At 36.9% G+C, this 25,819-nt stretch overlaps 2 protein-coding genes across 8 annotated transcripts in view; both read left to right on the forward strand.

The window, feature by feature from the left end:
- The window catches only part of LOC127432330 (peptidyl-glycine alpha-amidating monooxygenase B-like), a 349,064-nt gene that overhangs the window by 314,368 nt on the left and 8,877 nt on the right, over positions 1-25,819 (forward strand). For all 7 annotated transcript variants that reach the window (XM_051683244.1, XM_051683248.1, XM_051683251.1 and 4 more), the window contains 3 exons: positions 11,922-11,975; positions 12,473-12,760; positions 12,868-12,930. In XM_051683244.1, the coding sequence (XP_051539204.1) occupies positions 11,922-11,975; positions 12,473-12,760; positions 12,868-12,930 (405 nt within the window). The remainder of the gene's footprint in view (positions 1-11,921; positions 11,976-12,472; positions 12,761-12,867; positions 12,931-25,819) is intronic.
- Positions 1-25,819, forward strand: part of LOC127432650 (uncharacterized) — a 69,533-nt gene that overhangs the window by 4,334 nt on the left and 39,380 nt on the right. The gene's annotated exons all lie outside the window — the stretch shown is intronic.

Below are 25,819 nucleotides of genomic sequence, written 5' to 3' on the forward strand. Positions count from 1 at the left end.
TATCCTTTTTATTTTATTTTATTTTATCCATTTATCCATAAGTTCTTCTGAACTTTTTGGCATACTCAGTATATGGGAAAGATCTGTAAGATTATTAGTGAAGCTATCTTTAGTGGTCGAAGGAACAGTTTACCCTCAAAAAATAACATGTTGTTGATTGAGTGACCTTAGCATACAAGAGACGAGGCAGTGGTGGACGAAGTACACAAACCAAGTACTTGAGTTAAAGTAGAGATACACTAGGTAAAATATTACTCCAGTAAAAGTAAAAGTGCTCCCTTTACATTTTCACTTGAGTAAAAGTACAAAAGTATTTGCCTTCAAATGTACTTAAGTATCCAAAGTACTATGATTTATTATGGCTATAATATCCTGTTATCATTTTTGTCACAAGACTCATGCTTAATCAACAATATGTGAAAAGACTCTAATGTTACTCTAGCACACCATTCTATTAATAGAATGATATTAATTAGTCAGACACTTATGTCTATTAAAATTATCATGAGCTCAACCTTGAAGCTAAACAGTTTCCTTTAGAATCAAATGAAATAACAGGATTTTAGAGCAGGTTTAAATTTAAGGTTTATTTGTAACAGTTGCAAGTTTAAGTTTAATAACTTGTATTGTACACAGGTTCACATGAGTTTTCTTTTACTATATTGGATCTGAATGTCTCTGTGCATAAATATAAACTGGCCATATCAAATTTACTGTAACAGGAAATAGTTTTTGTGTCAGAAGAAACACACTTGCCAGTCACAGCTGCATGTGTGTACAAAACTCAGTCATGCATTTCTCCACAAAGTCAGGAAGAATGTTATATTAATTTAGTAATGCTTGGATGTGTGATTGTCAGTGTTTGTGCATTAATTCCTATACTGCTTCACATAAAACCTGGTGATACCTGGTAAATAAAATAACTTGGTAAATATAAAAAAATATATATATATAACTAAGGTGACCTCAACATAGTGTGGACATCTCAAAACAAATTACATAAACTGTCATCACAAATGACATGTACTAAAATAACAAGCCTCAAATGGCAATGAACAATTTGTGGCAGTAAACATCATTAATCAGCATGCCATTAATTCTGCTTCTGGTGAGTGTGCTAGTAGAGTAGGGCACTGATGATCTAACTAAATTGGCAATATTTTTTATTCAGCTTGAGAAGGAGCTGATTCTCAAATTTTTTGAGTCCATTCTTGCCCTCCTGGGACTGAAAATAAGCCCCGCTGTGCTGAAAAGACGTTCACAAGCTGCAGAAGCGGGTAAAGCAGTGTTGACCTTCAAAGACAACTTACAGACTGCTGGGAAGGACTTGAGAATTTCTTTGTCATCAGCTTTGCAGGCAAGGTAGCCATCTAACTGCTTGATACCTTCCTGGCCATGAGTAGGCTTCATGCTTGCAAAGAAGTCCTCTACCTCAGAGGCACTGGAACCATCAGCTGGTGTTTGATTCAAAGTCTCTTCCTCCAGATGGTCCTTGATGTAGTCCAGGCCTGAAATGGACATTTTCATAGATGCTAAGAATCAAAATTTCACTTTAATCATACACATTTCTCCAGATAAAAATATCAAAAGAACAGCATTGTCCTATGTATTTCCAAGGTGCATTTAAAACTAACCTAAACAAATTGAGAATGTCAAGATAAAATTTGAGTTGGATATCTTTTAAAAATGATTTGGCTCAGTTTCTTTGAATCTTTAACTGATGACACTTTTCAAAAACAAAAACTAAAATAATCTTACCTAGTTTGACAATGTGTTCATCCGATGTCCAGGATGTTTTAAATTTCGGGACAAAGATTGCAGCTGCTATAAACTCTGGCTCTACCAGCATGTTTCCAAAGCGCTGCTGCAGGCCTCCTTGGATGGCATCCACCAGAGGTTTGCAGTACCTGGAGGTAATGCGAATTCGGTCCAGTTTCGAGATGAGGAGTGTCAAAGTAGGCAGAAGCCATCCCATCTGAACATCGATTTCAGCCTGAAGAATGTTGAGGGCTTTGGCTAGGGGGCTCATGGTTCTGGCATACTCTTCCAGAAAGGCAATTTCAACTGGACTCAACCTATCACACATTCAGACAACAACAATTAATAATTTCAAGTCATTACACTTTTAAGTGTGTGTGTGTGTGTGTGTGTGAGAGAGAGAGGGGGGGGGGAGTGTCATTTTACTGTATCTACTGTTTTACTGTTTCCCTGTATCTACTTCTATCAGATCCTTGAGTAGTTAAGCTACTACTCAAAGTAGTGTGTTTAAAAAAAAGTTTTACTATTAACTTTACATTACTGGAACATGAATTTAAAGGAATTATAAAAAAAACAGCACTTACATTGGCAACTTGAGTGAAGAGCAGACAGTTCTGATAGCCCCCTCTCCCTGATCTTTAATGATTCGAAGCACTCTCTCAACGACGAGAAATAAGGAATTCCTCCTTGTTGTGTTGGGGCGGATCAGCTGAATTTTGCACGTCTTCTATAATCTCTGCTGCAGCCGCAGATCTGCCACACTTATTCCATAGTGCATGGCACTTTGCAAATGCTGACCTGGACAGCTTCTTGTAGGCTTCATTTGAACAGGCTTTGGCTGCATCCACTGTGGAAACCAAGTTTAATAAGTGGCAGGCACAATGATGATGCTTTGGAAGTTGGAATTGTAAGCCATCATCCTCATCTAAAACAGCTGTGACCTCTACAAAGTCCACCTCGACACCATCCACATCCTCATCATCTCCATCACACATCACATCACTTATCTTATCTTCAGTCTCATCTGAAGCAGAGTTTTTGTTCTCATCTTGCTCTCCGTATATACGGAATGCCTTTAAAAAATTTGACCCGTTGTCCGTAGTAGTTCGAACAACCTTGTTCTGTATTCCAAATTCAGAATGTATGTCATTTAGAGCGCAAGCCAAAACATCAAAAGTGTGTGGGCCTTTGAGCTGCCTGCATGCTAGTGCTACTGAACACCTCTCCAGGCTCTTAGGATCAACCCAGTGGGCAGTGACACCGATGAAACCTCTTCTCCTTGAACTCCAACAATCTGTTGTAGTTGCTATGAAATCTATTTCTGACATTGCTTTTTTCATATTAGTCTTCATCTTAAGTGCTGCCTCATCCATTTTACGTCACAAAGTGGCCCTTGACATGAGAGAGGTGTTAGGCTGAAGATCATGCAAGAAAGCTTTAAATGATGGTTGTTCCACCAAATTAAAGGGTTGGAGACTCTGGGTCACAAAATTCAACACTGCATGATCAACATTCTTCTGTGTGACTAGCTTAGTTTCTCCCAACGTCAACTGTCTGGAGGTCGAAGGAGCCTCGTCGCTCTCCATTTTTCTTTTCCTTGGCAGTATATCTCTGCAAGTGGCTACCATGCTTTCTCTGCAAAAAGGAATCATTCAAAAAATTAACTACATATCCAGAGATCAGTCTCCCTCCCTTTGAGAAATAAAATAAATATTTCATGTGGTTTTAGCATGTCATAGATGTAAGCAACAGAGTACAATATTTTCAGCACAGGCTTAGATCACAGTCTTTGGAAACTGAACATTTTAAAAAAATAACAATCTCGGTTAATAAGGAGCACTCAGACTGCCAACTGTTTAAGCATCATACGCTGCATGCAAAACTAGGTCAAAATAGAATTTATATTCCAACATAAAGTATTAACATCGATTGATTGTCATTTCACAATACCGGAGCACTCAGCTTCAAAAACTACAAACTTCGGTAAAATCAACTAACTTAACATACACAATGAAACCGTTTTCTGTAAGCTACAGTTAGATTACTCAATTAAAAATGACCACCTGAATGAAAATGGCTTACCTCGACGTGTTTCCTTAGATTTGAAGGAGAATTCTTGTAAGAAGAAATTTTACAGGGCCGAGGCAGGCAGAGAAGGCAACTGAAAATGAAGGACTCTCTTCTTTTCAACGACTTCAAAAAAATCGCGCAAATAAGGCCACGGGTGTTGTGGCAAGTTAGAGTCAGGAGTTTCTTCCATCATTTATGAAGGCACTGGCACTCTCAGTCTCAAAATGTTAACGCTGAACTGTATTCGTGCGTAGATACCACCAAGCGGCAACTAAAACAAGTTCAAAACAGAGCGCGCACTGTACCCTGATTGGTGGCTTGCCGTGTGCCCGACCAGTTAAGTTAACTTTTTTATCCACTAATAAATAAAAAGGAACGACTGATTTCGCAAAATGTAGTTGAGTATAAGTACGATATTTGACTTTGAAATGTAGTGAAGTTAAAGTAAAAAGTCTCCCCAAATGGAAATACTTCAGTAAAGTACAGATACGTGAAAAAGTTACTTAAGTACAGTAACGAATTACATTTACTTCGTTACTGTCCACCACTGAGACGAGGTAATAATCTGAGATGGCATTGCTCTATGGCAGCTATATTATCAACAGCAATTCCATAATACAGAATAAAATCTAGCATATGATTATGGCAATGAGTTGGTCCTGTTACATTTTGTCTGACCCGAACAGAGTTCAGAATGTCTAATCCCAATTAATCATTTTCATTATCTCTGTGAATGTTAAAGTCACCAACAATTAAATCTGTATCCACAGTAACTACTAGACCTGACAGTAAATCTGCAAATTCTCCAAGGAAGTCTGTGTAGGGCCCTAGGGGTCGGTATACAGCAGCAAGAGTAAAAGACGATAGATATGTTTTATTATTATATTGGATAGGGTTGCTCCACTACCAAAAGTTTTGCTTCGGTATGATACCTACCCAGGTACCTCAGTATCGATACTAAATAGATACTTTGGCAACAAATAAATAGCCTCAGATTACTGATGAAATCACACAGAAAAGGACTTGATTAAAAGAATTGCATAAAGTCTTAGAGTTGCAAATTCTGCAATTTCCATTTTAATTTTTCTGGATTTCATGTTTTTAGTAAATGTGCTAAAACAGTATTTAATCAAACGAATACATAAATCTTTAATCAAATAAAATATAATAATTAATTTTGAACAAAAAATATCTATATTTTGGATCAAATAAAATGCTGCACAACAGAGTTTCACAGCATAAATGAAAACATTAATGGAAAAAATCTGATTACAAGGTTACTACTGCTGAATCACAGCCTGATATTCAGTACACTTGTTTTTGTGAGATTGCTTAAACGTAATAATTATCATAAATACTACTACTAATAAAACCAGTTATTGTTAAATTATTGTTATTAGTAGTATTATTGCTATTTGAATATTAAATACTAAATATTAAATTTCACGCATCCAGTGAAACAGAGCTTTTATTTTGGCAGAACTTTTATTTTGACTGACATTTGAGTCCCTCCTGTGTGGTAGTTTTTAATAAGGTCCACATTCTAAATCAGGGATGGGCAACTGGCGGCCCGCGGGCCGTATACGGCCCTCTGTATCGTTGAATACGGTCCGTCGGACAAGACTGAGTATTGCTTTTATTTTTTTTGAAAAAGGGATCATGTAAAAATTGCATTCAGTTTATGATGTTATTACAACTATTGACAAGAAGAGGCCGCTTGTTCTTATTAGACCTGCTGATCACTCTAGCATTCTAGCATGCAACATCTTACACTTGCTCATCATTTACAAGGTAAATTGAGCTAAATTTTAACTCGTCTTGTCAGCGACATGCTAAATATATATACCTACAGTTGCAATCAAAATTATTCAACCCCCCTGACCAGCAATACATTCTGGTGATGTGAATTAAAACACATCAACTAAAACCTCAGTAAACAGTCAAAGTAAGTTTTTAATACACATTTGAGTGATTTTGAGAACAAAGAGTTCAGTTTACTAAATTTTTATAATATAAAATAACTAATTCTCTCCACAAATGTCATGTTAAAAATATTCAACCCCCAAAATCAATCATTTGTGGAACATCCTTTATCCTTAATAACAGCACATAAATATTTCAGGTAAGTGTTCTCAGGCTTCAGACGCCTCTCTATTAGAATTTTTACACATTTCTCATGAGCAAAAGCTTCCAGCTCATTGACATTCTTTGGTTTCTGTGCTGCTACTGCTTCCTTGAAATCCCAACAAAGGTTTGCAATGGGATTTTAATGATGGACTGAAAGGGTCATTTAAGGACATTCACGACCTATCCCTGAACCAGATTTTGGACAACTTGGATGTATCCTTGGTGTTATTGTCTTGCTGGAAATTCCAGTGATCACCGAGCTTCAATTTACACACTGCAGGCATCACATTTATCATGCCAAAATGGCCTGATACCTGAAAGAATCCATGGTGTCAGTCACATAGTCAGGATAGCCATTTCCTGCAGCCGCAAAACACCCCCATAACAGGACTGATACACCGCCATGCTTGACTGTGGGTATGGTGTCGTTCTTGTCATCACCTTGTCATCTTACTCCAGACATACTGTTGACCCATGGTTCTAAAACTCATTTTAAGTTTAGTGTCATACGCCTATAAAACCTTCTTCCAGGACTCAACAGGTCTTTCCTAATTACTTCTTGAATATTCAATCAACATTTCCCTTGGTGAAGTTTTGCTTTCTTCCACACCCCAAGAAGGTTGCTGTTGTACCATATTTAAAAAATGTATGAATGGTGCTGCCAACTTTGTCTATTGGAAATAATATAATATATATATAACATTTATTTATTTATTTATTTTAAATCGTCAGATGTGTGTTCACATCTCTGGTTTTATGTCTAATAATTATAAATAGCGCAAAAATTCATGCGATTACTACGGAGTTTGCCAGGTCATAATGTCGTGTCATGTACCACTGCATCTGTACGATTATCAGATAAATGGGTGTGCAGGGGCTCACGACTTCCCGAGTGTCAGAACACACCGTGTATGCCCGCCCTAAGATTGAGAACCAGCTCCTCCTATTATTCCCCTCTCCTGCTAACTCAATTTATAATGTTAAAACTGAAAGTACCTACACACACACTTTCACTCTCATACACATATATGCTCACACACTCTTACAACAGTACAAAATAAATAAATACATCTTTAAAACTTCCCACTTCTCTGCAGGTGGGAGGGGGATCTCCCCTCCTCTCGGGTCTCACCGGCATCAATGCCAAGTTCAGCAGTCGGAATCTGGGTCTAGTAAATCCAATACAACACATAAATCGCCCAGCCCCTTTGGGATGTAACAAGGACAGTGTGAGAAAGGTTCCTCCTATACAACGTATCCCCGTCCCTACAATAACTGATATTGCCCCCTCCCGCTAACTGTCTCGGAGCTTCACCGCCGGCAGCCCTACACAGCTGTGAACGGCACTCACCCTGCCCATGAGTGTCTCTCCCACACGTATTACACAGTCTATAAAGACCCATACCGCCGCTGTCCTCATGCCCCACCCCTGTCAAGTGGAGCTTCACACAGGGAAGTCCATTAAAGTATGGTACCGAAATTAGCAACAAGATGATATTTTAAAATAATCGTGATATTTTGTTAGTACCTTGCAACCCAAATATCGGACAATGTCACATTAAGCACTATCACTTTAAAAGAATTACTGTTATTATGTTATTATTTAACATAATAACATAGACATTAAACATATCATGTTTTATTGAATATGAGTTATTTTTGATAATCTGAGCATCTGGAGCCTTTTGAATTGCTGTGCAAAATCAAATTAAACTAACTTAATTTCAGTCATGACAACTGTTATAATGGATATGAGAAGTTGGTAAGATTGGTCTTTGTGGACTAGACTTGCTACTGTTGAAAAAACACAGACATGCTGTGTCGAGCATGAAAAACATGTTGCTGTGGCTGCTGCACAATTAAACATACAAACCCCTTTAAGCAACAAATTACACTACCGGTCAAAAGTTTTGAAGCACTCATTCTTTATTATAATTGGTTTTTTCTTTTTTTTTTTCACATTTTAGAATAATAGTAAAGTCATCAAAACTATAGAATAACATAAATGGAACTATGGGAATTATGTTGTGACTAAACAAAATCCAAAATAAATCAAAGTAGTCACCCTTTGCCTAGAATTTGCAGTCATGTACTCTTGACATTTTCTCAACCAACTTCTTGTGGTATCACCCTGGGATGCTTTTTAAACAGTATTGAAGGAGTTCCCATCTATGTTGGGCACTTATTGGCTGTTTTTCTTTATTATTTGGACCAAGTCATCAATTTCAACTTTTTTTTTTTTTTTTTAATTACATTTTAGTTTTATAATGAAATAAATTAATATAGCGGCACAATTATATTTTTGTCTACAAAACTGATTTCAAACATTTAAGCATACGCCTTCAGATCAAAAGATTTTTAAGATCATGAGAAACATTTCAGTGAAGTGTTTCAAAACTTTTGACCGGTAATGTACATGTGAAAGGTCCTATCAGCCGCAACATGTGAGCTGATTGTCTTAACAGTTTACATGTCAAAGGACCTGTCAGCTTGGGCCTTAGGGTATGCTAGCCAGTTGGCTAACAGATAACATGTTCAAAGGACCTATCAGCTTGTGCCATGAAGAGTTTCATGACTAAACTATACTACTATACAAATGAGCAGTGGTGTGCATAGAAGGGGAGCAGCAAGGGCGTGAGTAGTCCCAAATCTCAAGGTGCCACTCTGGTCGTGCAGAAAAAGGGGGGACATTTTAATAATTAAAATAAAATGATTAAATAAACCAAATTAAAATTTCTTAATAATCTCACAATAATAATAATGTCAATGTGAGGTTTCCTTGTTAATCACAGAAGCATTAAAGAAAATTAGGCGGAGCCACGGAGGTGTCTTAAAAGCGCACGCTACTGCAGATCGGGGTGAATTCCAATCGAAAGTCGTCATCCCTTTGGACTACTCACTCCGAAGCCTTTGAAGTAAGTACTCTGAAAGGAACACATGGCATTACTGTATGAATGTACCCTTCGCTAACAGTCTTGTGGAAGGGCCCTTCGAGAAAGGATTCATTTTCTCACTTTCATGTGGAACAACCCTTTGAGTGGTGTCCCCTTCCCCCAATGCCCTTCAAGAGTGCAAAAATGCTGTTGGGAATTCGCCCCCAGGATCATCGACTTGCCGTTGCCTCAGTCGAGTAACAGGTCAGATAAAAAGTTCACTCTATGTACAGTATTGTGGTGTACGTTCATCACAAATAATTCTTGCTTTCTACCATTTTTCTGACATCACACACTTGCAGTGTAGTACTCGGTGCAGTGTATTTAAACATGGTTTGAATGTTATTTTAGACTGGGATGAAATTAAAAGAATGGTAAATCTCAGAATTTTGTTCGCGTGCCCCCATCGTCACCTCACGTACCCCCATGGGTGCACGTACCCCAGTTTGGGAAACTCTGGTGTAAGTGCTAATGTGAAGCACCACTGAATCGCCTTACACGCATATATCCTGACTATGTTTGGTTCTATATACAGATGTGTGTCAGCGTTCTCAATCCCGAACATCATCAAATCAGTTTGTTCTCCATTTAATGATTATCTGCACAAATATCTGGCCACTGCACTGTATCCTGTGTGCAAATGCAAAAATTTAGCAAGAGAAGGAAAGGCTTATTTTCCCCCATTGAATGGGAGGATAAATAATGAAAGTGGAAGAATAGAAAATTTTTTTTTTTTTTAGTTTGAAATTTTTTCTTATGTAAAATGTTCTACAGTATATTAGATGACAATTTTTTATTATGTGGGTTGATACTGTCAATGAGATGGCCTTTAGCAGATCTACATTTTCATAGTTTGTTAACAAAAGCTCTGATATGTTACGAATATCATTATGTTTTTATTTTCATGGTAAAGTTGATCAGAATCTATTTGTTAGTTATGGTTATTAAGTCATGTCCCTGAATATTTTAATGTGTAAAAGAGAAAGAAAAAAAGGTATTAATGGTGTTTATTTTTGTTTTTATTGATATTTTAAAATTTTTCTAACAATAAAATTGCTAGCTAAGATAAATACAGAAAAATGTTTGGCCTCCATCAATTGAAGGGCCTTGCCATAACATAGCCTAAACATAACAGAAACAGAAACATAGCCTTGCCTATTGTTTTTCTTTCATCAGGCTCTTAATGATTTATGTTATCGCTAGGACTGTCTGAATGTAAACCAAGCCAGTTTGTTTCTTAATATTGAACTTCATAAGAACAGGACTTACAGTATATTACACATGACTTTGTCCATAATGTTTGGAGGTTCAGACTTTTATTCTACATTGTGCTTGCCCTTCTGTTTACCATAGTTTTTCCATTGTTTAACAGTGGCATTTGCAATGCCATAACAACAGTTAAGACCATGGATGGCTCCTCATTACCATAGTTTGGTCATGTAGGGTTTTTTTTTTTTTTTTTACTGTGTATTTGTTATAAAAAATAATAATAACCTAAACACATTAAAAAAAAAATAACAAGAAGTACCACAGTTGTTGTGAAAACTTCTGTAATAATTTACTTTGATACATTTTAGTAAGTAGTTTTTAGTGAGTAGTGTTGATGTGTAGTTAAAAAAGCCTTGCAAATTATGTTTGTGCATGGCACAGAGTTGTCTCCTTTTTTGGGGGGGGGGGGGGGTCTTGTTGTTGGGCCTGTCTAGCCATTTGAAATGTTGTAGTCGCTCCAAAGTAGAAAGTTCTCAGTAGAATTTAAATGAGTTGGTAAGTTTTTTTGGTCTGTGCTGCGATATTGAGCTAAACACGTTTGACCCACATAAGTGATCTGCTCTGTGCTACCTATCTCTGAAACGTGCATATCAAGGGAAGTCTGGTTGTGTGCTCCGAATTTCCAAATGGGCGGCCGATGAAACATTTTCAATGCAGAAATTTTTTTGGAAATGCAGACACTTGTTTCAGAAGCATCATCAACAGAACCTTGCTTATGTTTGAAATAGCATACTAACCAACTACTCTTACTAAATCTACTGTATATAGTGCTGTATGTATACTGTGCACAGTATGAATTTACTGTATGCAGAGAGTACCTGGATAACCCACTACAGTTGCAAAAATATGCTGTATACAATAGAGCACACTGTGCAGAATACTGTATCCCACAATGCAAATGCACTTGAGTTGCGCTTCTTCCAGTGTGATGAAAGAACCAAAATTATTTTTTGCTGTGGTTTTTAACTTCTCTCTTTAATTTTACTCACTATTTCATTGGACTGCCAAAATAATTTTTTTACAGAAAATTTAATTAAAAATCCAAAATAACTGGTTTCATCTCAAAGTTGATAACTGGACGCCACTCAATGTAATGAGGTCATGTGACAACAATGTAGCAAACTATTGTTTGAACCATTTATCATGTAACAATGAGCCCATTTACATGCACACCAATGCTACAAAAATCACATTATTTACAAAAAATGACAAATCAAGAAATCCACGTTTACATGACATTTGAAATAATCATGCTATTCTGTGGTTTTGATGTCAAACCATGAAGAAGGCGTGTGCACAACACGTGGATAAGCCGGAAAGAATACCGGTTAAGGTGTTTACATGCAATGCAATTTCAACGTAATGGGCAAAAATGTACCCATGTTGATCGTTTTTTTGTTATGCCATTTATAACCTTGAAAGGAATGCATGTTCATGTCTAACAATGTGCTTATTAACACAAAAGATCATTTGTGTATAATTCTTGGCTCTTCTATGTGATCTGTCAATATTCAAGTCTTATAAAGAGACATACTGAGAATATGACAGATACAGCCTTGAGATATGACTCATGCACTTTTGAACTCTATTCCATACGGAATATTTCTCTTGACACTATTTTAGCTGAAATGCTTCATTTCTCTGTTTCACAGTTTTGATCGTTACATATTAGTTTTTTTTTTTTTTAAATTGTGGTTTATTGCAAGCCTGCAGTTTCATCCTATGCAATATAAATTAGAGCCTGAGTGATTTTTCTTATTTCAGAGGCAGAACACCGCTCTGTTAAAAAAGGTGGAATCCAGGTTCAAGAAATTGAAGGTAAGAAATGATAATTTATGACACAGCAAGCTTTATTAGCTGCACAGTATTAACATCAGTCTCTGGTGATATGATCAGAAGTTGACCGTGATAAATACAGGTGTAAACTGAGTCCAAAATGTTTTGTGTGGCCACATCACATTTGTAGTGTAAACACTAATGCATCACAACAACATCAAAAGATGAAAATCATTAAGCCAAAGCATGTTTTAAACTTTGCTGTCTAGGCGTGACTTTAAAAGAAAACAGTAAAAAAAAAAAGAAAATCAGTATGCAGTATCATGCAGGAACACACTCATGTATTAAATAATGTATGTAGTCACTGAAGAGTGAAGAGCCAAACTGAGGAACAACACATCTGTCTTGGTCGTTACAGTATCCATTCAACTAAAGGAACAGTTCCAGCATTATGTTCTGCAGTTACAATACAATTTCCTTATGTCGATCCAGAATCATTTATATAATTTCTAACATATTTTCTCCCTTCTGTTATTTAGAAACAGAAACATTTGTGCAGGCCAATTTGAAGCCGTTTCCAGTTCAGTCTCCAGTGCAGTTTCCTGTTCAGTCACCAGAAGCCACAGTGCAGATCCAAGAGCCGCCACAGATACAACACCAGCAGCCACTAGCAGCACCCAAAGACAAAGAGAAACTTCAGACTGCAGCCAATCAGAGCGCTCAGGGTGTGTCCCCCACTGTCATCACCACTCTGCTGCTCATTCCATTGGTTGTTGTTATTGCCATCGGCGTCTTCATCCGCTGGAAAAAGGGCCGGATGTACAGAGGTAATGCTGGAGTTGACAGTAATTTTATGTCTAGTGTATTCATGTTAATACTATTTATTATTGTATTGGATTGTTTTTGATTGATTTACTTTTTTTTTTTTTTAAAGATGATTGTGAGGTGAAGCTGGAACCATCAGGATCAACAGGAGGAATCTTAGGTAAACTCAGAGGTAAGAGAGATATACAGGTACTGTATATATCCTTTGGATCAAACTTTTGTCTTTTATTATTATGGTGTCTGCAATGTTGCTACCAAAGCTGTTTCTCTTTTTTTTTTTTTTTTACATTTTACATTCTGACATATTAGAAAAAATAGATTGTGTGTCAAAAACAAGATTATAGATAATACATTCCAATATTAGTGCAACAATCAAACCCCAGACTTCTCTCAGAACAAAAAAAAAAAAAACAGAAAAAAGAAAAACAGCACTAACTGGCGTCCATCCCTCTAAACTCAAATAGTCCATGTAAGCCTACGAGAGCCCCCACGGCAACTTTGCTGTCGGATTGCTCAAGTCTGGTGTTTCTATACAAATTTTGTGAGACAGAATTACGTAACAGAAGAAAATCTATAAAACAAACTCCAGCCAATAGACAGGACAATCACAAAGAACGTGTAGATTCATCCACATAACTGTCCCGAAGGTGTGTTCCTCCACAAAACAAGCTCCAGCCGCTAGGCGGAACCAGCACAAAAAGACACAAAAAAGGTGCCTAGTTTCCTCGGACGGTCAAGTGGTTCAGTGAGTCAGGCCCATTTGGCTACAATGTGAGTATCACACAATGATTTACTCACTCCATTGAATTTATGAAGGGCAATGCTTGTTGGGGACATGTAAATACTTTGCGGCCATCCTTTGTGGCCATCCATCTATTCTCAATTTGGCTGGGAACATCAGTGCAAAAGTGACCTTCCATTGATGTAAGAGTTTCTTCCATTCCTTGAATTGATCACGTTTCTCTCGTCGAATTCGCAAATTCTGGGAACAAGAAAATGTTGTGGTTCTTCCAAGAAAGCCTTCCTTTACTCCTCGCCTCGCGTAACACAAGATCTTTATCGGATGATCTCAGAAATTTGGCCAGAAATGAGTCTCCCACAGCGGATCGCCAAGCCGGAACTCTGTGAGCTCGCTCGATTTCAGCTTATGGCCTGTTATGTGGAGCAGACTCGGAAAGAGCTCGTCCAGAAATTCCACAATATTCTGACCCTCTGCACGCTCAGGAATTTCAACAATTCGGACATTATTCTGCCGATTACGATTCTCCATATCTTCTAACATCTCCCAAATGCATTCCAAGTCCGCCTTGGTCACTAGCGGATTAGCTGCTAATTCCCTCTCCGATGACTCCAGATAATCAATCCATTTCTCAGCATCCACCACGCTTGTAACCATCTCAGTGAATTTTGTCTACATGGCAGTGATCGATCGACGTATTACAGCAAGCTCCTCCAAGTCAGCAACGACCCTCGTCAGCACTGCCATTCATCAATTGTCGCTGAATTTCCTTCACCCCACCGCCCAAATCGACTCCCGGGCTTGCAGCCTGCTGCACGTAAGTGTCTTCCAATGTCTCCAGAGACCAAGAATTTTGAATTCTTTGACATATTGTCTTCCTAGAACAGTTAAGAATCAGGGTGTATCGAGTCTCACCGGTTTATGACACAAAAAGTATTAAAACTAGCAAAGTGCGCAGAGCTCGCCATTCACACGTCTGAACCTCGCATGGCGTACGTGACCGCCAAAGCTGTTTCTCAAATTATTACTAAAACAGTAAAAGTCCCTAACGAAAATAATCTGACCAACTTTAGAACTGTTTTATAATAATTACAAATGGCAATTGGCAAAAGACAGAATTATGAAAGTTAAAACAGATGTGTCATGCAGAGCACTCTGCATTCAACAGCGTGGAGCCTTACATTTTAAATGCTGTCAATCCCGTACATCACTGTTTAAATTACTGTCCATTTGCTGCAAAGTCCCTGCAATTTGAGTGCTCGCTCAATCATCATATCAAGATGTCAGGTTTCCAGGTGGGACAAAAATGTAAATTAAAAATGAATTGACCCAGAATGACATGGTTTTGGAGACTCTTGTCCAATCAACATTGATCTTTTACAGCATTGATTTGAGTGGTGCAGTTATCTGCAATAAATTAGAGCATTTGAAGTACAGCTTCAGTAGTGCTCCATGGGCTGTGCATCTACTAACTTCTATGGACATATTCATGTAGAACAAACAGGAATTAAGTTACTTGAATGAACAGCATAATTTTGCACTTAATATAAATTAAACTATTGAAATAACGTAGATAATTTGTACATATATTAAACATTTACAGTAATTGCAACATTTCTGATTAAATCTTAGCCGTGCTTCCCGTTGTCAGTCACCATAGCTGCACTCAGTTCTATCCCTTGTGATCAAACCCAGAGTTTTGTCCAATACAAACATAAAGTCAGTCTTCACTTCTATTAGCTGCCAGTGTCAGGATAACATGCATCACATGTCCTCCATTGTTTCAGTCCATTTGCAGTGCACAGTAAATTGAAATTAAAGAAGTCATGACATACCTTTGTGTGTGTATATATATATATATATATATATATATATATATATATATATATATATATATATATATATATCACACACACACACACACACACACACACACACACACACTGGTGGCCAAAAGTTTGAATAATGTACAGATTTTGCTCTTATGGAAAGAAATTGGTACTTTTATTCACCAAAGTGGCATTCAACTGATCACACTGTTTACTCAGGACATTAATAACATGAAAAATTACTATTACAGTTTGAAAAAAAAAAAATTCAGAACTCCTTAAACTACTTCAAAGAGTTCTCATAAAAAATCCTCCACATGCAGCAATGACAGCTTTGCAGATCCTTGGCATTCTAGCTGTCAGTTTGTCCAGATACTCAGGTGACATTTCACCCCACGCTTCCTGTAGCACTTGCCATAGATGTGGCTGTCTTGTCGGGCACTTCTCACGCACCTTACAGTTTAGCTGATCCCACAAAAGCTCAATGGGGTTAAGATCCATAACACTCTTTTCCAATTATCTGTTGTCCAGTGTCTGTGTTTTCTTTTTGTTTTTCTGTTTCAAAAGTGGCTTTATCTTTGCAATTCTTCCCATAAGGCCTGCACCCCTGAGTCTTCTCTTCACTGTTGTACATGAAACTGGTGTTGAGCGGGTAGAATTCAATGAAGCTGTCAGCTGAGGACATGTTAGGCATCTATTTCTCAAACTAAAGACTCTGATGTATTTATCCTCTTGTTTAGTTGTACATCTGGGCCTTCCACATCTATTTTTGTCCTTGTTAGAGCCAGTTGTCCTTTGTCTTTGAAGACTGTAGTGTTCACCTTTGTATGAAATCTTCTGTTTTTTGGCAATTTCAAGCATTGTATAGCCTTCATTCCTCAAAATAATGACTGACTGATTAGTTTCTAGAGAAAGCTTTTTCTTTTTTTTTTGTTGCCATTTTTGACCTAATATTGACCTTAAGACATGCCAGTCTATTGTATACTGTGGCAGCTCAAAAACAAACACAATGTTAAGCTTCATTTAACGAACCAAATAGCTTTCAGCTGTGTTTGATATAATGGCAAGTGATTTTCTAGTACCAAATTAGCAATTTAGCATGATTACTCAAGGATAAGGTGTTGGAGTGATGGCTGCTGGAAATGGGGCCTGTCTAGATTTGAAAAAAATGGCTTTTTTCAAATAGTGATGGTGCTGTTTTTTTACATCAGTAATGTCCTGACTATACTTTGTGATCAGTTGAATGCCACTTTGGTGAATTAAAGTATCAATTTCCTTCCAAAACAGCAAAATCTGTACATTATTCCAAACTTTTGGCCACCAGTGTGTGTATATGTGTGTGTGTGTGTGTGTGTGTGTGTGTGTGTGTGTGTGTGTGTATATATATATGTACCTGTATGTATATGTGTGTATATGAACATTTAACAACAAAACACACAATACAAACTCTAATCTCTGTATACATGGTGTAATTTATGATAGCAGCCAGAGTGTGAGTGCAGCGGTGGTTTTTATGTATTGTATATGTGCGTGTGTTGTGCTTATGTGCGTGTCATTCACAGACGCTTGTTATAGTGCTCATCTGTGACAGTTCCACTGTATGTATAACTTATTTAATGTGAACACAACAATCATAATGGGAAAAGATAACATCATACAGATCGAATAGTAATGAGTCATAATGTTAGAAAAGTCTCAACTCGTAAAATAAAACAAGCGGAATTCGATTCACTTACAATGTACTGCAATGTTTTTAGCCATCTCACGTCATTGTGAAAATTACTTCAAGATCTATGCACCATGTTAGGTTGTGTTCAGGCTTGTTTCAATCTCAGTGCTATGCTGTAAGTAACGTTGTGCTATTTCCCACATTCTGTTTATGATACATAAAGTAATAACCGAAAATAATTGCCCCCATACATACATTTTGTCGCGTTGTTGTTTATTGCCACATGAAACATAAACAGAAAATAGAAAATGGCGTGTCGTTACTTACAGCAGATGATCCCATTTAAAAACCAGTCCCAAAACAGCGTAACAAGGTGCAGAGTTAAATTAATCCTCACAAAGCAACATGATCTTGGCTCACACTCACACAGACACATTGGGTGCTTCTCAATCGGAAGTCTGGAGCCTTGTTAGGCTGGATATATCGTCTGCCACATCATCAAGCACCGTCGAAGGTCATCTCAATTGTGAGGACCCTTGGAAGGCAGCCTCGTTTCGCAGCCTTCGTTTGCCATATTTTGGAGGATGCTAAAGGTGTATCCTTCATGGCCTTCAATCACCCACAATCCTTTGCACGTGTCCCAAATTATTTTTTTAAAAGGGCAGAAAATGAGTCGCGTGACTGCGGAGGCAGAAATCTTTATGACACAGCTTACTTTTTTCTCTCTCCAAATTTTTATTTGCATTTGCAGCAATGACAATATGTAGGGGAAAAATGCAAGTAGTTCAGACAATACAAAAAATAAGAAGATACAAAGCACCAGATAATAAGTAAATAAAATTTATAAAAAAAATAAAAAAAAATCAATTACATGAATTTGAAAAACTTTAAAAGTTAAATAGATTTAGGGTCTAGGGTTCCATTTTTTTCATTACTAAAAAGATTTAAATATAAATTCTAAGATCAGTGTTGCAAAATTTATTATATAAAGGTTTTTTTGAGTGATTTTAGCTTTGTGAATAACACATTTTGTTAAAATAATTTAGAGATTAAGGTCATATTTCTCGTTTTCTGAAGTATATGGGTTTTCTAAACAAAGTAAAATATAACATGGTTCTAAGTATATGGTTTGCCATGCACACTTACTAGAGATGTCCAGTTTGTGAACGAATCGTTATTTTGAACCGGTTCTTTTTAGTGAATGAGTTGAACCAGTTCACCAAATCAGACTGAATCGTTTGAAACATTTTGTGTCTTGAGTCAACACTGATTCACAAGTTACTCTATCTTAACCTGTCTCTCGGATGTGCCTGACACTCCAAATCGAAATCAGCTGATATCCGGGAGTAATATGATCGTAGAACTGGTGATATCTGCTTTTGCCAACTCTTCTTTGCAATGAACCGCTCCAACTAGTTCACAAATCAGACTGAACACTCGGGTCACAACAGTTCTCGAGTCAACAGTACACTGAACTGAGAATCGCCTCTTTCGGAGGTGTCCGACATACTGAGAACCGATGAGCTGCTGACATTGAGCATGCATGTGATTAAGGGGCGAAAAGTCTGTTTCTGGTGTATTTTGCTGAACAACAGAAAGTGTAACAAACATACTGGAAATATGTTTATGACTTGATTGTATTACCGTTTTATCAACATATGAAGATGATCCAGTCTACAGTTCTCGAGTCAACAGTACACTGATCCGAGGACAGCAGCTCTCGAGTCAACAGTATATCGACTCGTTCGCAGAAGTTCTCGTGTCAACAGTACACTGATCTGAGGACAGCAGCTCTCGCCTCAACAGTACATTGAGTTGATCACAGATTAGGTGTATAAATTATGTGTATGCCTGGCTGAATAGATGAGTCTTTAGTCTAGACTTAGTTGAGAGAGTGTGTCTGAGTCCCGAACAGTGTTAGGAAGACTATTCCATCATTTAGGAGCCAAATAGGAAATGGATCTACCTTCTTTTGTGGATTTTGATATTCTAGGTACTATTAACAGGCCAGAATTTTGCGATCGTAATGAACTTGATGGAATATAGCATGGTAGAAGGTCACTTAAGTACTGCAGAGCTAGACTATTCAAAGTTTTATATGTAGTTAACAGAATTTAAAAATAAATACGAAATTTAACAGGTAGCCAATGTAACGATGATAAAATGGGGCTAATGTGATCATATTTCTTGGTTCTAGTCAGCACTCTGGCTGCAGCTTTTTGAACCAATTGAAGTGTATTTATTGAACTTGCAAGACATCCTCCCAGTTATGCATTATAATAATCTAGTCATAATTTAGCAATATTTCTGAGGTGGAATAATGCTGTTTTGAAGTTTGAACAAATATGTATTTATATGTATTATGTGCAGCCTGCTCTGTCTTTATAAATATATAATTGTTTTACATTACAAGCTATTATGATGACATCTTACTATAACCTCCTGAGACCCAGCATCAAAAGTTTTACAATTTCCCTTTTTTTAAATGTCAATATAGTGTTTGGTGCATAAAATGCATATGATATTGTTTTTTGAAGAAAAAAAAATAATATTGTATTTGATGTGCTGAATTGTAATGTCATATATTCCTATAATATTTATAGACCAAGGGGAGAAAGTTGTCATGGCCAAACTCCCAAACATTTGTAATATCTGAAAGCCCAAGAAGTCCTCTGATAATACCCCAAGATTTACTACTGTGACATGCAAGAGCTCATAGAAACTAAAATAACAAAAGTCCTACACAAAAATGAATTGCTGGGTCTCAGAAGGATAATGGCCTTTAAAGCCTGATGTTTTAAATATGATAAAAAAAAAAAAACATATTTATTTATTTATTTTGTTCAATAATGTTGTTCTGAAAACAGCTCCATAAACAAATGAATTTTCTGACTGTTATTTCATATTTTAGCAGGGATGTGATTCTTCTGGTTTAATCCGGAGTTCCTGTTTTTCCGAGCTAAAAATGTGACCCACGTGAATTGTGTAAATCCATTAAAAAAGAAGAAAGAAATGGTGGGGGGGAGGGAGGGGGGGCTTATTTTATCAGGGGTTAATGTCTTATCAACAATTTCCTGCACGGTACATTCTCTCTGAACATTTTTCACATGTCATTTAAACTTTCCTCGGAACTACTTAATTCTCTTTAAACTTCACTGCTGCTTCTGGGTCACGCACACACTGTACTTCGTTGAGAACGTGCGAGGCGGAGGCTCCTGATTTTTCCATCATACCAGGACTTCATTCAAGTAACACGGGTTTATTTTTTCAAGACAAATTAAATGGTTGGATATAAAACGGGTTTGCTGACAGGTTAAAAATCGCTGTTGTTAAAAGGCAATTCCAGCATTACTGACGTGATATTTGCAGTGAAATCGTGAAATTTATCTTCACATATAAAGTGCTCATTGCCAGTATGTCGAACCATTTGTATGTATAATCATAAAACCCTGCAAATACAGTGCAGACATTAGAAAATGTTCAGTCTAGACAAGTTTTTTGCCAATTAAGATTGGGAATTGAACTGTTTTATTACGGATATAATACGTTTTGGGGAGACCAGTCGCTGTAAAAACTTTGTGAATTTAAATGCACAATACAGAAATAATACTAGCCACATGATGAAGAGGTTGGCACTCCTAAGAACATGTAATAATACATTTTTATTAATTGTCACATTCATACAGTTTCACATTAATGTTAAAAAACCAGCTTGACACTTGTAAAAGCAGCACTTACAGTATATGGTGAGTGAAAACTTTGACATCTGAGACATTGGTATGATATCCGTTAATGTAGCATTATTGATTGAACTAACGTTGAAATCGCGAAATGCCCTTGCATGATTAGTAATCAATTATATCTAAACCACATTTAAAACAGTCTGCATTGACTGCTTCAGTCAGTGATGCATGAGCTAGTGGCACCATCTAGCGACAGTGTGCGCGGGAAAACACTGAACAACGCATATTATGAGATAATTCAATATTTATCATTTTACAATCCAAATCGCGAAGCTTGTCAAAATGATCCCTTCCCAAATGTTGGCTATAGATTTCATAACTTCTACACTCTTTTTGGGTGGTTTTATGCTGATTAATAATAGCTTCATAGTGTTTGTCAAGAATTAATGGTAAGTTAATTCGTCAGTTAATTCATTTTAGGTTTATGAATTAAGTATCATGAACAAACAATGCATATCTTTTTACAGCATTTATTAATCCTTGTTAATGTTGGTTTATAAATATACACTTGATCATGTTAGTTCCTACATGAACTAATGTTAACATATACAGCTTTTTTTTTATGTAATATATGTTGAAATTAACATTAACCAAGATTTAAAAACTGCTGTAGAAGTTTTAATTGTTAGTACATGTTACTTTGAACTATCCCCCATTTAGCTCTGTACATTTTCCTGCTTTTTTTGTGCTTAGTCGATCGCATGCCTGTTTAAGCTTTATAGGGCTAATTAGGTTACGTGCAAGTAATGTCAAATAATATTTTACTGTTTTGATAAATAGTCATTCTTGATGGCCAATTCAAGCACTACAATAAATATGTCACATAATTAATTTGATACCTTGATCCATTCACCCAACACTGTAAGTACTTGGATTTTGTTAGTCAGTGATTAAATCCATTGATCAGCATAATTTCAGCCCGAATGACCGCTTAATCTCATGGTAAATGTTTCGCCTCTAGTTCAAGGAGTTCCGCATTATACTCCGCCCTAATATTGTTATTTTTATTTTATTTTTTTGTATTGTACAGTGGAAGTATATCATGAGCGGGCATACATCTTTCACATTTCGCTTTGCGATTTAACTGGAAAGCAGCGCAAGTGGCGAAACAGCAGAGTGTGAAGAGCACGTGTCTGCATGCACAAGAGAATAGGGCTGAACGATTTGGACAAATTTAATTGCGATTATTTTGAAAAAAAAATGCTATTGCGATTTGAATTGCGATGTGATGAACATAAAACAAAATGTGATTCCTTTTAACCAAAATGAAACATTACAATCACACTGCATCTATCTTCTTTGTAAAAAAAAATAAATAAAAAATAAAAAAAGAAAGAAAGAAAAAAAAGTCAGTTCAGTTCATTTTCATCATTATGTTTTTGAAACCCAGTCAACTTGAATATTCTATAATTGCAATAATAATGATGTTAAGAAATTATTATATAATATATCATTGTATAAGTATAATTATCATTATTACTATAGTGATTTATTTATTTAATAATTTCTTAACTTACTAGCAGTCCAGGTAAACCCTCAAGCCTTTTTTTCGGCGGATGTTTTTATTTTGAAAACTGAAGGGACGGAAGTTTCTGTTGTTTGTAGTTGAGTTGATAACGGCCTTTTAATGCAGTGAAATTCTCTCATCTGCCTTGCTGTCAACAAAAACCCGCTCTCATGTGGTTATTTTAAAATGCGTAAAGTAAATTGTAGCGGTCAGACATGGAGGTACGTGAAATTACGTAAATGTGCAATTAAAGTAAATCTGGGGCACTTTAAATAATGTGCCCAGCGCACGTTAGCACACCGAACTGAATGCAGGGCACATCAGTCACTCAGGGCACCCGATAGATAGAGTTTGTTTTTATGGAGCACAGAACTACTCTGAAATCCCATGTGTAACATACTGACCCCGTTTACATGTATTTAAATAAGCACTACACACTACAGACATAGCAGCCATGCACACAGGTGCAGTTCGTTGAGACTATTTATTTAAATAAATCAAAATCCATTTGAATAATTAGCATCAATCCATCCCTGTAAATGTGATGAACATTATATGGCTAGAGAAGTCACAGTCATGTGGGTAATTGTAAGATTGTATCTGTCAACAGAATAATTATAAATCATAATTCTTTACGATCTGCAATTTTTTTAACTGTTGGTAGTGTTTGCTCAGTGACTTTCACAGCAGATGAGTTACAGTGATAAGGAGAGTGTTGGTGCAGTTCAGTTTGAGTGATAATGAAATAAAAAAAACTGACTGTAGAAGACAGTTTAGTGCTACGTATGGATTCACGAACGGTGAAAAGAAAGGATCAGCTTTCTAATTGGGGCCCAAGCACTGAAAGTGTGGCCCTATTGTTCTTCTAAAGATTATTAGGGCCTGCACCGGAGGTGCTAAACCCTATTGTTTTTGGAATGTTTTTTCACATTTATTATTATCTTTAATTTTATTTTTAATGCATTCACCCATTTATAAGGCATTCATCATGCTTGAAAACTCAAGAAACTTGGCACACAAATCAGACCTGCATAAAATCAAAAGGTCATGTAGTGTTTAGGCTTGGGTGTGGTCGAGGAGCTCTACAGCACCTCCAAACGCAGGCGATGGTTCGGATGAAGTTGCTCAGATGTGCACAATATTTGGTATGGTTATTGTTCTCATCATGTTAGATAAAGTTCACTTGGTTGTATTTGACTCCGTCCAAACAGGAAGTCAGCCATGTTGGATGGAATGTGGGATTTTCAAATATTCCCGTGGTGTTTTGAGGGGCTTACGGTGGCTGAAAGTTTACACATACTTTTGTCTTAGGACATCTTTTGATTTGATATTGCAATTCAGCATAGACTTGCCTCATGGGTTCCACAGCGCCCCCAGTTCGTAAATGCTTATTACATGCTTCAAAACTATTGAAACTTGGCACACCCGTCAAAGTTTGGCAAAATTTTATATTTCTTTTGTCATTTGTCTTGGGTGTGGCCAGTGGACCCTCATAGCGCCCCCTAACATTTCAAATGAGTTTATCGCTGTGGTTGCCACAGAGTTTGTCTGATATTCACAAGTTTTGGTGAGGACACTGTTCTCACCATGACAGACATATCTCCCATTGGCTTGTATTAGCTCCGCCCAACAGGAAGTCGGACATTTTGGTTTGCTTGTAAAATGCATGCTCTGGAATTTGAAATACTCCTCCTAGGGGATTTATGTGACAGGCACCAAACGTGGCCAACATCATGCCAAGACACTGAAGATGCTAAATTGCAAACGGATTTTTGATACATCGAATGGTGTTGCCATGGCGAGGCGATACATTTATGGTGAAAAATGAGAAACAGGAAGTGCTCATTTCTTCGGCATGCATTGTGTGATTTAGATCAAAATTGAGATTTATATTTGGTATTGGGGGCTGATCACATGGATGTGACTTGTGGAGTATGGTCATAGTGCCACCAACTGGCAGCAGGAAGTGTGGCATTTTTTACAGACTTTGGAATAGCACTCTCATTTTTACCTGAATTGCTTCAAACTTGTTTAAAAATAATGTCAGGACAACGCAGATGTGAAATTGGTAAGGATTTATTGATATCTTTTATAATGTTGCCATGGCAACACATTGAATGTTATTATTCCTTTATATATTAGATGTGTTTTGAGGCACTTGGAATGCTTAAATTTACATGACATTTGGCACACACATCAGAGTTGTTATCCATTAGGGCTGGGCAAAAGTTCACATGGGGGGGGGGGTCTTGGGGGGGCTTTGTTTTGCCCCCTTTAAAATGTGAATTTTTTAGATGCTCTGTATCACACCTTTTTTCAGCTACAGTCTCTAAACTCGGTACATATATAGATCTCATCAAGCCGGACAACTTTCGCACTGACATTCATAAGCTCTGGCCAAAAGGAAGTTGGCCATTCTGTATTATTTGAAAAATGCATGCTGTGGAATTCAAAATACTCCTCCCAGGGATTTCATGTTACAGGTACCAAATGTGGGTGACATCACGCCAAGACATTGACGATGCTAAATTGTGAAAGGATTTTTGATATATCAAAAGGTGTTGCCATGGCAACGCGATAAAATAACGTCAAAAAATTGGAATAAGGAAATGTCTCATATCTTCTGCGTGCATGTTGTGATTCACATAAAAATTGAGCCAAATGTTTGTCCTTGCAGGCTGATCACATTGTGGGTCATGGTCGTAGTGCCACCCACTGGCAGAAGGAAGTGTGTCCCTTTTAACTGATTTTGAAATATCTCTATTATGTTAACCTGAATTACATCAAAACATTCTAGAATAATGTCAAGACAGTGCAGATTTAAAATTCTGAAGGGATTTTTGATATCTTAAATACTGTTGCCATGGCAACACATTAAATGTCATCATTCCTTTTTGTGCATATTCACATGTTTTGAGATATTTGGCATGCTTGGATTTTCAAGTTTATTGTTAATAAACATTTCTTAATTTTTATATTTAAAAAAATAATAAAAATATCAACTGAACTGTAAAAATACTAGAAAACCAAAGTCATATTTCTAACCCAGTGATGAGTGGCAATTACAAGAAATGTCCAATAGAGGGCATCCGAGCTCCATTGTTGAATGATTCCCAACACAAGCCTTCTCAGTCAAGAATCGGCGGGGACTGCGTTCATGAGTTTGAGCTCTTTTCCAGTCGAATCCCATAGAAAAATGCAAACAAATGTTTCCCACTCAATATATACATCCTCTGAGGTGCGGATGCAATCTTTGTTCATTAAAACATATAGTTTTATATGGACGGATTAGAATCTTTAACCTCTTATGCAATGGGCGAATTAATTACCACTAGACCACACAGTTGGATCTTTTTACCAGCGCTGATTTATGTACTTCTCCACTGACATACAATACCTCATGACTGACAATAGCACACATAGAGATGAAGTTATCAAATTTATTATGTTATTATGGGAATCCCATCCCTTTCCTTTATGTTTGACTGCGGCAAAACAAATGCTTGAAAAGTCTGAAGCAGTCGCAACATTTCCAAATATACAGCAGCTGTTTGTATAATCTACATATTAACGG

This window comes from Myxocyprinus asiaticus, chromosome 42 (assembly GCF_019703515.2).
Source record: "Myxocyprinus asiaticus isolate MX2 ecotype Aquarium Trade chromosome 42, UBuf_Myxa_2, whole genome shotgun sequence".
Taxonomy (NCBI): Eukaryota; Metazoa; Chordata; class Actinopteri; order Cypriniformes; family Catostomidae; genus Myxocyprinus; species Myxocyprinus asiaticus.